General features: G+C 34.2%; 1 protein-coding gene across 1 annotated transcript; it reads left to right on the top strand.

The window, feature by feature from the left end:
* The first annotated feature begins 1,473 nt into the window (after nucleotides 1–1,473).
* On the top strand, nucleotides 1,474–6,914 carry syf2 (SYF2 pre-mRNA-splicing factor). The gene is made up of 7 exons (XM_052612523.1): nucleotides 1,474–1,551; nucleotides 1,868–1,957; nucleotides 3,582–3,707; nucleotides 3,926–4,043; nucleotides 4,279–4,369; nucleotides 5,461–5,559; nucleotides 6,472–6,914. Exons 1-7 carry the CDS (start codon nucleotides 1,534–1,536, stop codon nucleotides 6,635–6,637), a joined length of 708 nt encoding a protein of 235 aa, XP_052468483.1. The 5' UTR covers nucleotides 1,474–1,533; the 3' UTR covers nucleotides 6,638–6,914.
* The last annotated feature ends 4,713 nt before the right edge of the window (nucleotides 6,915–11,627 follow it).

The raw sequence follows: 11,627 nt of genomic DNA, 5'->3' as shown, positions 1-11,627 counted from the left end.
TTATTGCACAGTAAATGTTTCAAGTGTGGTACACATGGCCTCATGCGAGCACCATCCAATCATTTGGCCTTATTTTATTTCACTTTTTGTGGCAGTCTGATTTTTTTTTTGGCCTGATCCTATTGTTTCCTGGATGTACATGACTTAAAATATTCCATAACATTTTGACTCCAGAGCACCTGAGCTGTACATGTGACTAAAGACTTTGAAGGTTAGCTTGTTAACTAGCAAGTATCGCTCAGTTAGCCCCTGCCGGTAAAAGCTGGAACTGTACCACATGATTACAGAGAGAATCTTTCTGCATTGGTTGCCATTCGTATTTATTTATTTATATAAATAAATAATTAAAAATGCATAATTAAAAGTAGTAACATTAGTATTATAATATAATAAAATATTTTAGCTATATATATATATATATATATATATATATATTTTTTTTTTTTTTTTTTTTTTTTCATAAATATTTTTTGTTATATATTTGTATATCATATTTATATATTATAGACAACTTTAGTTCTTAATTCTCATCAAATTGTATATTTAATATTCATATAAATTTCAGGAAAATAATTGCTATATTATGTTTTTAACTCAGTTAAATTATTGTGGGAAATATAAAATATCATAAAATGCACTGGCTTGCTGTTAGGTCTTGTGTGTTTGAGGGTGGTTTGGTTTATGTTCCATCTGGATCGCAGAACAAGCACATCAGTTCATCAGTGTGGCTTCTGATCTAGAGGCTCCTTTAATCTAAAACTGTAAACTCTGGTTAATTACATCCTCTTAAAGAGAACTTAAGTACACATAATCAGACCAGAGGAGCAGCAGAGTTCAAGTTCATGTAAAATAGCAGATGAGTCCAGCGCTATTGTGTTCGAACTACTTCAACTTCATTCACCCAGTTAGCCATCAAGTTAAATACAATATTTCAGCTTCAACATAATTAATATATTCATATATAAATCATATGTATGATGGATATTATTATTTTTTATAAAAGAAAAAAAAATATACAAACAATATCAGGACAACATTATAGAATATCTACAGATCTTTTCACATGTAACAAACAAGAGGAAAAACAAAGCAGGCCCCCAAGTGCAAACATAAGCAAAAATTACAATAACAGTAAAATAATAAATTAAATATATAAATTAATTAAAAATAAAATAACAACAATTATGTGATTTTCTAAAATGATAATGTATTTTAAAAAATTATAATTAAACAGAAACATTAATAAGCAGATGAATGCAAACTAAACCTCATTAAAAGAATAAATAAATAAATAAATAAATAAAAACATCTTACTTTTGATACATTTCATAGTGTCTGCTAAATGATTCAATGTAAATCTGTCACTTTTTAGTATTACTAGTTGTTATTCTTTGCTGTTTAACTAATATGGCCAGGATTCATAAATGCAGACTATTTTTGTTATTTTGTATTTTAGAAAGCGGAACTACATATTAGGTCATCAGATCTCAGTCGAGCTGAAATTCGTGACGTACTTCCTCTTTGAAAGAAGCGATGGCGTCTAGCGCAGAGGTAAACAAAAACGCGAGTTAAAAATTATGTACGAGCTAAGTTAACCTAATAGGTGTATTCATTGTTTGTGTAGTATATATTATTTTTGATCAGCAATCATTAACTGTTATTCGTGAAAATTTCGTTTGCGTGTGTTGGTTTTCAGAAAGCCGTTCTTCTCGTCAAAGCTAAAGATGCTAACATCAGTCTCTGTGTGATTTAATGTGTTGATTTCGTTTGCTGAATGTGACGTTAGAGATTTCGGTGTTCTGATTGTGATTGATCTGTCACTGAAGGGACATTATTAAGACTTGTTCGCGGTACTTTCGCTGTGCAGGTTGTGAATGAAGAGGAAACCACGGAGAGTCCAGCAGCTTTGAAGAGAGAAGAGAGACTCAGGAAGTTCAGAGAACTTCACTTCAAGAGGGTAACCACGGCACATCTGACTTCATATCAGTGGGATCCAGAAGTCCAGCCTGTTTATTGATGCCCTGGGTTTAACATATTTCTCGAGTGATGTGATTTTATCACCAGGGCCAAGATGTCCGCATTTTGGCTTTGTTTTCATATTGACGTGCTCTCTGTTAGTCTTCATACATTACACTGCAATTCAAAAAATTTGGGATCAGAAAGAATCGTAACGTTTTATTTTTTAAAAGGTCTCTTCTGCTCATCATGGCTGCATTTATTTGATAAGAAATACAGAAAGAAAAATGTATATACTGTGAAATAAAATTGCCATTTAAATACTGATCTATGTTTTAAATATACATTAAAATATAATTTATTGCTGTGATCAAAGCTGAATTTTCAGCATCATTACTCCTGTCTTCAGTGTCACATTATCCTTCAGAAATCGATCTAATATACTGATTTGATATCAATATTGGAATCTCAAAATCTTTTAATAAAACATTAAAAAGGACAGCATTTATTTAAAATATAAATCTTTTATTGTAGTATACACTACCAATCAAAAGCTTGGGGATCAGTTTTTTTTTTTTTTTTTCAAAGAATTGAAAGCTTTTATTCAGCAAGGATGTGTTAAATTTGATTTTTTTTTAATGACAACAAAGACTTATTTGTTATTATTATATTGTTAGTAAAGATTTATATTTTTTACTTTTTTAATTGTATTGATCTAATAATCCTGAAACAAGTATCACAGGTTCAAAAAGAATATTAAGCAGATAGACCAAAATTGAGAATAAATCAGCATATTAGAATAATTTCTGAAGGATCATGTGACACTGAAGACTGGAGTAAAGATGTTGATGAACATTCAGCTTTGCACCACAGACATAAATTAGATTTTAAAGTATATTACAATTTAAAACTTATTTTAAATGGTAGTTATATTTTACAATATAAATGTTTTTTCTGTATTTTTGGTCAAATAAATACAGCCATGATGAACAGAAGAGACTTTATTAAAACATTTAAAAAATCTTACTGATCACAAACGTTTGCGTAGCAGTGTATAAACATGCACATTAACATTGCTTTGATTGTTTTCTGTAGATTGCACTTCCTTGCAATCACCACGATTGGTTGATTATGTGCAATTAAGCATTGCTATTGGTTATTACCTTTAGCAAGTATGAACACAATATGAAAACTAAGCCCAAAGCTGAACCTTTTAGGCAATTGAGAAATCCTGGCCAGGACATGTCTGGGAAAAAGACGTATCACAAATGGTCGGTTGAAACTGATCACGTTTCACACTTGATAGCAAAATTCTTCTCCTGTGGCCACTTGTGATTAGATTTTGAGGCAAGACAATACAGGCAAACCATTGCTTTTTCATGCACTGATCAAATTTTAGAGTTTAGGCTATTCTGCTTCCATAACATGTCCTCAGAAAACATCTGAAATGCCTTAAGAGGAAGACACGACTCTTGTGGTGAGCCCTTGACTTTCATCATGTGGAAGGAGCTTTTGCGTAGTTGGTGTAGATTGAGAGCAAACTGTGTGCTGATTTTGCTTTGGGTGTAAACTATCAAACCACAGCACAACAAAATCTGTTTTATTAAACTGTGTTCTGTTGGTAGAATGAAGCCCGGAAGCTGAATCATCAGGAGGTGGTGGAGGAGGACAAGAGACTGAAGCTGCCGTCAAACTGGGAGGCCAAGAAAGCCCGACTGGAGTACGAACTCATCGTGGACCAGAAGAAGAAGGTACAGCACCAGATTTTAAGAATCATTCTAATAATCAAATTAGTTGCTCAAGGAACATTTCTTATTAGTATCATTTTTGAAAACAGTTGTGCTGCTTCATGTTTTTGAATACTTGTTTTGATACTATGTACCAGTATCACTCTTTAAAAGGCATATCAATCAAGCAGTAATTCTGATGTTATGAGGGTGTAAAGCTGGGAATTGTGTTTATGTGTTAGGAATGTGCAGAGCGTGGCGAAGACTACAACCGCGTGAAGCTCCTGGAGATCAGCGCTGAAGATGCAGAGAGATGGGAGAGGAAGAAAAAGAAGAAAAACCCAGATCCTGGATTCTCCGGTATGAAACGCTTGACTCATTTACATAACCAGGTTAATAAAGAGCCTCATTGATTGGCTGAGAGTGAGAGAGAATATGGAGATGCTAGACATGTGAAAATGAAAACATGCAGAGCTTGTGTTTCACGTTAGTAATCATTATCATCTTCCTTCTGCTGCTCCCTGTAAGAGCCCCTTTCCCCTCTCAGACCCCCACAGCTGGATGTGTGTTTGTATTCATCTGTGTGTGTGTTTAGGCTACGCTGAGGCCCAGCTGAGACAGTACCAGAGACTGACGAAGCAGATCAAGCCGGATATGGACAATTATGAGAAACAGAGAGAGGAGTGGTGAGACTTTATTTATTACTCATTCTACTTCTGAAAGAAACCCACACTAGAGGAATGATGAACTATGGATTGATACGGGAAGCAATCACTAACAGTAGTTCCTGAGTGTGAGACTGCCTGAGCATTGACTTTTTATTTTGTCATATGAAGGTTTTCTGTCTTTTGGTGTAAATGGTGATTATAACATGCCTAATGAAGATTGATATTTAAATGAAAATGAAAATAGAGACCAGTTTTGGTCCCCAGTGATGGTTTATAAATTTGAGACAGTGATGTTTGAATAAATATAAGTTTGGAGTCTGTAAAATAATTTTGTTTAAAGTATCTTATGCTTACTTGGACTAAATTTCTTTAATCAAAACTACAGTAAGATTTTGTAACATTATTACAATTTAAATTGATGTAATATATTTTCAACTGTAATTTATTCCAGTGATGCACAACTCCAGTCTTCAGTGTCACATCATCCTTCAGAAATCTGTCAGATTACTGTCACTTTTGATCAAATTAATGCATCCTTGATGAATAAAAGTAATAATGTATTTTAAAAAAATTACTCCATGTTTAAAAATTTTAAATGACAGTTGAAGTTTCTTTAAAGTTCAAATTTGAATTGGAATTCTGCATCCTGTTTGCTACTTTAAATCAAATTCATTCAGAAACATTTCTTATTATCAGTTTAAAATTAAATTGTTTTTGGAATCCTTGTTACATTATTTTAGGATTCTTTGAAAAATAGAATGTTCAAAATAATAACACTTATTTGAAATTGAAACAACATGTAGTGGCAAATATTAACAACAAATGAGCTTTAAAACTATTTCCTGTGAGTGCGAAACGGCTATTGTAAATAACTAAGAATAACAAAGTGCTGTAAATGGAAAAACTATTTGTGTTACAAACTATTGTTTTTGTGATTATCATGAGAAATAAAGCCTAAATAAAGAAAGCAAAAAAAGTCAAGCTTTATTGCTGTTCAATAGTCAAATTTGATTGCTATTCTGGTGGTGTAATTATAAATAAATGAAACCCTCTATATGTATAAAAAAAATGATTTGATGATGACTTGTCCTTGTCTCTTTTGCTCCTAGTGGAGAAGATTTCCACCCCACCTCCAACAGTCTGATTCACGGCACTCACGTCCCGTCTAAAGAGAGCGTTGACCGCATGGTGGACGACGTGGAGAAACAGTAAGAATCTGTGTTTGTGTTCAGTTTCAGATCCTACACACTGCAGAATCAGCTGCTGAGCAGATCTGTGTCTAATAGCACACCTCAGCGTTTCTCCATCACAGATAGATAGCAGAAAGCGGCTCTTTTGAATGTGATGTGAGCGCTCCGAGAGCACGGCCGTGTGTGATTGTTCCACGCTCCAGATGTGTTTGTGTCGTTGCGTGCCTGTTGCACATGGATGTGTGTGCCAGCAAGGGTTTGTTTATGTGCGAGACTGCATTCTTCTATTTTGGAGGAGATGCTCTTCGCTTCTGAGAGACATTAGACAGGGCTACGGCTGCCAGATGGTGATGCACAAACACACTTTGAAGATGTTTGAAGAACCGTCTGTGTGCGCGTGGGGTGCATGTGAGTCTCTTTGATGGACTTTGAAACTGACATTGTCTGTTGAAGCCTCAGACTTGGAAATGAATGCAGCTGGGTAATATAGCTAATGTGTGGTGTTTGTTGTGTTAATGTGAGTGCAGTGATGACTTTAATGTACTGTTTTTGTTTCTTTCCTAAAGTTAGTGTTATTTTATTATTGGTCATATATTAGTAGTAGTATTTACATTTAATTTTAGTTTCAGTAAATTTAAGTTCATTCATTTTTATTAGCTTTCATTTTCAATATACATAAATATATAGCTTTAATTTGTTTTAATAATTTTAGTTCTTAAATTTCAGTTAGTTTGCATAAGCAACCTTTTTTCTTAATTTTTTTAAATCTAATATTTACTTTTTTTAAATTCAGCTTCAGTTCAAATTATTTATAATAGTTTAATGTAATAGTTACAAAACTGCCTAAAGTGTGAACGTATTTAAAATCAGATTAAAAAATGTTTGGAAATGCACATTTTTCTGAATGTGTGTGTGTGTTTGTGTGTTAAGGATTGAAAAGCGCTCCAAATACAGTCGCCGCAGGGCCTACAACGACGATGCTGACATCGATTATATCAACGAGAGAAATGCTAAATTCAACAAGAAGGCTGAGCGTTTCTACGGCAAATACACCGCGGAGATCAAACAGAACCTGGAGAGAGGAACAGCCGTGTAACTATGGAGAACGTCACTATGGTTTCCACCTCTCCATCTGCCAAGCAACCAGAAAGCGTGCAGATATTTTAAGAAATGCTTCTATGGTGGTCTTGTGAATTAATGTTTTTTTTTGTTACAAATGTAATCTTATTTTTTTTTTCTACCTCCCATATTCTCTTAGTAAATTTTACTTCTGCCAATAAATGTTGTCTACAGTGTCAGCGTTTTGCTTGAGTGTAATTTCATTCATTTCTGCATCAGTTGACATTTACTCCAATAAAAATATATATATGAAACAGGTCAAGGTCTGTGATGTATAAGCGAGTTTATGCCACAGCGCTGGTGAATTGTTGATAATAGTGGTTTAACAGATGTGACTGGAAAGTGTTTTGTTGTTTTTCAACAAAAATTTGATTTGAAAATGAAAAACATTATTTCCAAGATGGCATCTGGACCGAATAGTGGTGGTCGTGTGAAAACATACTTTAGTTTGAAACCTCTGTGATGGAATGATGCCTACAGTTTAACTTGCTGTAAATCACAGTACTAGCAGTAGACAGTCTATATACTCTACAGTGTTTAGTTAGTATTCTATTTTAAACATTGACTGTAAGGCTGTGAAGTAGTACCTATGTGTACTTTGTCACTGTTTTTCCTAACCAAAACTTTAAGCTGTTTTTGATCATACAGCTGAAAAAAAAAAAAAAAAACTTAAATTCTACAAAAAGAAAATTCTACAAAAAAAAATTAAATCTACAAATTCTACGTAAAAATGATTTAGAATTTACTTTTTTTTAAACTTTCAATAAGAAATACATTTCAAATATAATTTTAAGGATTTTAGTCACGCATTGAATTAACTAAAACATCTGTAGTAGAAACACTTGGAGAACTTAAGTTGAACTAAGTTTAATTTGATTAATAAATAAGTAAAACAAAAAGTGAAATACAAATGAATTTAGAAAAAACGAAATATGAAAAAGCAAATAACACTAAAAACTGACAAAGCCACATTAAAAACATACTTTAAATGATTACAAAAAAACTTGTAAATAAATAACAGAAAATATAAAAGCTAATTAAAAAATGAATCAATAGTATAATAGTATACAAATAATATTAAAATAACACTCTGCTACGGTTTTTTCTGGTGGATAGTTTAACAGTGGTGTAAGGAAGTTTAGTTCAAGTGCATTTTAGTGATGGAAACACGTTCAAATAAACATATATTACCCGTGTATTAATTAATAGAAATTAACTTCAGACAGATTTATTTAACATTATTGGACTATTATTATACACCTGAGGTGTAAAGTCTTCCATTTTGATATTTACATGCAATAATTCTGTTCATATCTTGCAGTTCTAAGTATTTATCTCACACTTCTAACTTTTTCTTAGATTTGTGAGGAAGAAGTTTGAATTGTGAGATAGGGTTAATTTTGACTTTCTCACAAGTATGCCTTTCTGTCTTTGAATTCAGTTTGCATCTCACAAGTGTCTTTTTTCCTCGTTGCTGTCACAAAATAATGGCAATTGCAACTTTTCTCACAAATCTAACTTTTCTTTATACAGTTTTAGTTGACATTTTGCAATTCTGCTTTTGTTTATTGTTGTTCTGTAGAGTTTTTCTGTCACATCTCTGACTTTTTTCTTAGAATTGTGAGCATTATGATTTTTTTTAAGCCTGTGTTGGAAATAGGCTTTCATATAGGTCTGTATAGGACTGAATGTGTATCGGAGATCTCTGACATCTGCATAAATGAATATGTTATGAATTATCCCGGTTGGGGGAGCAGGGTAATGGGCTTTGGGCGGTTGCTTTCAAAGCTGGATGTGTTGACAATTAGAGTCATGCCGTGTTTATGATTTCCTGCTTTTGTTCTCAGTGGCAGCATTGGCTGTGGGTGATTAGACCGAGGGAGTCACACAAATCAAACTCTTTGATATCTGAACTGGCTTGACTTCTTCAAATAGAGCTCTTTTCAAATACAGAGAAATAAAGCTTCCATTGAGAGCTGAAGAATGCCATTCAACAGTTTCTGCTCAAATCCACGCGCCACAATCCGCAAGAGCCACAGTCGTGAATGAACCACTGCTGGAGGTGTTTTGACTGGTTACCTCATAGTGAAAAACATCTGTCATGCCTGCTTGCAATCCCAGTGGCCATTCGGATCGCTGGAATGACGTCTTGACCTGTTTACTAACAGATGAGCATTCAGAGACATCTCTGTTCTTAGGTATCTGTGTTTGGACATGAACCCAAAATTAGTTGTTTCAAGAAATACATACTGCTTATACTAGTTTTGTGATATGCAATATGTACACTACTGTTTAAATGCATGGCATCAGTCTCTTCGGCTCAGCAAAGCCGCATTTATTGGATAAAAAATACAGTAAGAACCATAATATTGTGAAAAAATAACTTTTCTATTTGAATTAGATTAAACTGTAATTTATTCCTGAATTTTCAGCATCATTACTCCAGTCTTCAGTGTCACATGATCCTTCAGGAATCATTCTGATTTGCTGCTAAAGAAACATTTCATATTTTTATCAGAGTTGAATTATTTTTTTTGTATCCTTGCTTAATTAATGCGTTCACCCAAAACTTTGCATTCTCTCGGATATGTATGTTCTACTGAGAAACTGTTCTCTCCCCAAAGTATTGCATTCTCCTGAGAAACTTTGCATTGCCTGGCAAACATATTGAGACTATGCGCTGATTAGTCATATGACCTTCACAGCTCAAGTGATTGGTTCAGAAACACCTGTGCTGTAATTCTCCAGGTATTATATACTGTATAACCCCTCTTGGTTGCACTTCTTTATAGCACTGTTTCATTTTTTTTTTAAAGCGAAACAGATGAAACGGGTGCAATCATTTCAGTAGTCTTCAAACCTGTCTGAGTGCTGGAGATTGATGGGTATTGAATGAGTTTCATGTGCAGACTTCTGTGATAGTGATGGATGTTTTGAGAGAAAATCAAGACGTAGGCGCCGCGAGATTACACTCATGTGATGAGTGCAAATAACCGCCTGGCATCCATGGCATCACAGAAAGCGAATTAAACATCAAATACAGTTTGCCTGCAAGGGCTTACATGTACCATTTTTCTTAAACTGAAATGAAAAGACATCTTGTGTATGGCAAACAATGGCTTTCCTTATCCGCATCTTTATACACTTTTTGTGACTGTTATTTCTCTCTGTTCATCAGGATTCCTCTGTGGCTTTGCCAGAGCTTTCCAGACTCGAGGCCTGTGGTGTTTCTCTTTGGTAAACTTCAAGTGCACATCAGCATGGAGTGAGGAATAGCTGAACATGTGTGTGAATAGAAACGAGAGACAGACATTGATCTGTGTGCGTGTTCACACCTTTGATATTAGTAGATCTCTTATCAAGTGATCCGTATCCCAATTTTAGGCTACCTCATCCATGATGTCCATGCCCATCCCTAAGGCTGGGACATCTGATCTGTGATCAGGAACAGCTGAAAGACCATGGGCACAGCTGACAGTACTGAGGTGAATAAACCAGATTACTTCATCTGGCAAATGCCAATTCTGCTTTGAAAATCTTAATAAGCTTGATGATAAAGTGTGTAATTGTTCTGATGTTTAAAATACTTTCTTCTGTAATGACAGCTATAAATAAGTAATTTGTAGATTGTAGATGAATTTTCCACAAACACAGAGGCTCTATCATCATCATTACAGATCTCATTGACAGACGCTTTACACCAGCCGGTCAATTCTCACCCTACCGACCTTGTACTCCGTTTCACTCAGAAATACAGCATTTTGGGGACTGTAAGACATAAGAAATACATCATACAGTACAAGGGTCTTTTTATAATGTCTTAAAATCTTGCACAAACTAAATAGTTGACAACCTAGCAATACCGATAACCAACAATAATTAATTTCACATTATGACTGATATCAAGTTGAATTGGGGAGGATGGCATATCCCCCTGAAAATAAATACTAAAAGTATTCCCTTGGTAAACCCCCCCCCCCCCCCCTTCTTATCATCACCTTTAGATTAATAGTGGTTATTATGTAAAACTTATCATGCAAATTAATTCTCTACTTATGATAATTCACAAAATAAATAGCGGCCAATCAGAACTCGGTTCTGTAACGAGCTGCTCACAAGCGGAAGCGAGTTTCCATATTTTTTTCGTGCCAAATGGTTTAAGCGCAACTTTTAAGTTCTTTAAAAAGAAGACATCAGAAAAGGTATGATATTTCCTTGATTATGATTTAAAGACATTCCCTGACATCATATTATTGTGCTGTATGTGTGACTGTGAGGGATTGAGAGAGACGATAGTAGAGCTGAAGAGTCACCGACTTTGCAAAAACCAAACAAAAACACTAGAGTCCAAAAGCATTTACGCCTTTTAAAAAAATACCCATGTGTGAGTTTTTACGCTTTATATTCATCACACAAGCAATGTTATTTTCTGAATATCATCGCATGTGCGCGAGCACAAATGTGCTTTTAATTTTATACAACAATGCACAGCAACACGGTGTAACATGTAGCCATTGATTCAACAGTCCATCCAGATGGACTCACTTGTTTCGTTTCTAATTGAATCAGTAGTTTTGAACGAATTGTTTTATTTCAGTGGTTCAATAAATCATTTATTAAAACATGGACTTGCTGCCACCTACTGGCACTTTGATTTGTAATCATTATTTATCCATGACAGGCCTAAACCAGACAAGGTGCCAGAGAAACACATATGGCAAAATATTGATAGAAATCCCTCCATTTCAGGCAGTAGTTCATTTTATAAGGATTACATTTCATTTCATAAAAACCTTTTTAAAAATGACAAATTCTTTAATCAGAATGTAAAATTAGCTATATGAATTTCACCCCCCTCCCTCTTTCGCTAAACCGAAAAAGAAACTAACCACACCATCCCCCTGAAATATTTTTACAATTCAACCTCTGCTGATATCCAATAAATGGGATGATATTAAAATTGTATA

This window comes from Carassius gibelio, chromosome A13 (assembly GCF_023724105.1).
Source record: "Carassius gibelio isolate Cgi1373 ecotype wild population from Czech Republic chromosome A13, carGib1.2-hapl.c, whole genome shotgun sequence".
Taxonomy (NCBI): Eukaryota; Metazoa; Chordata; class Actinopteri; order Cypriniformes; family Cyprinidae; genus Carassius; species Carassius gibelio.
Note: the sequence above shows the minus strand (reverse complement) of the source record. Positions and strands in the feature narration are given on the sequence as shown.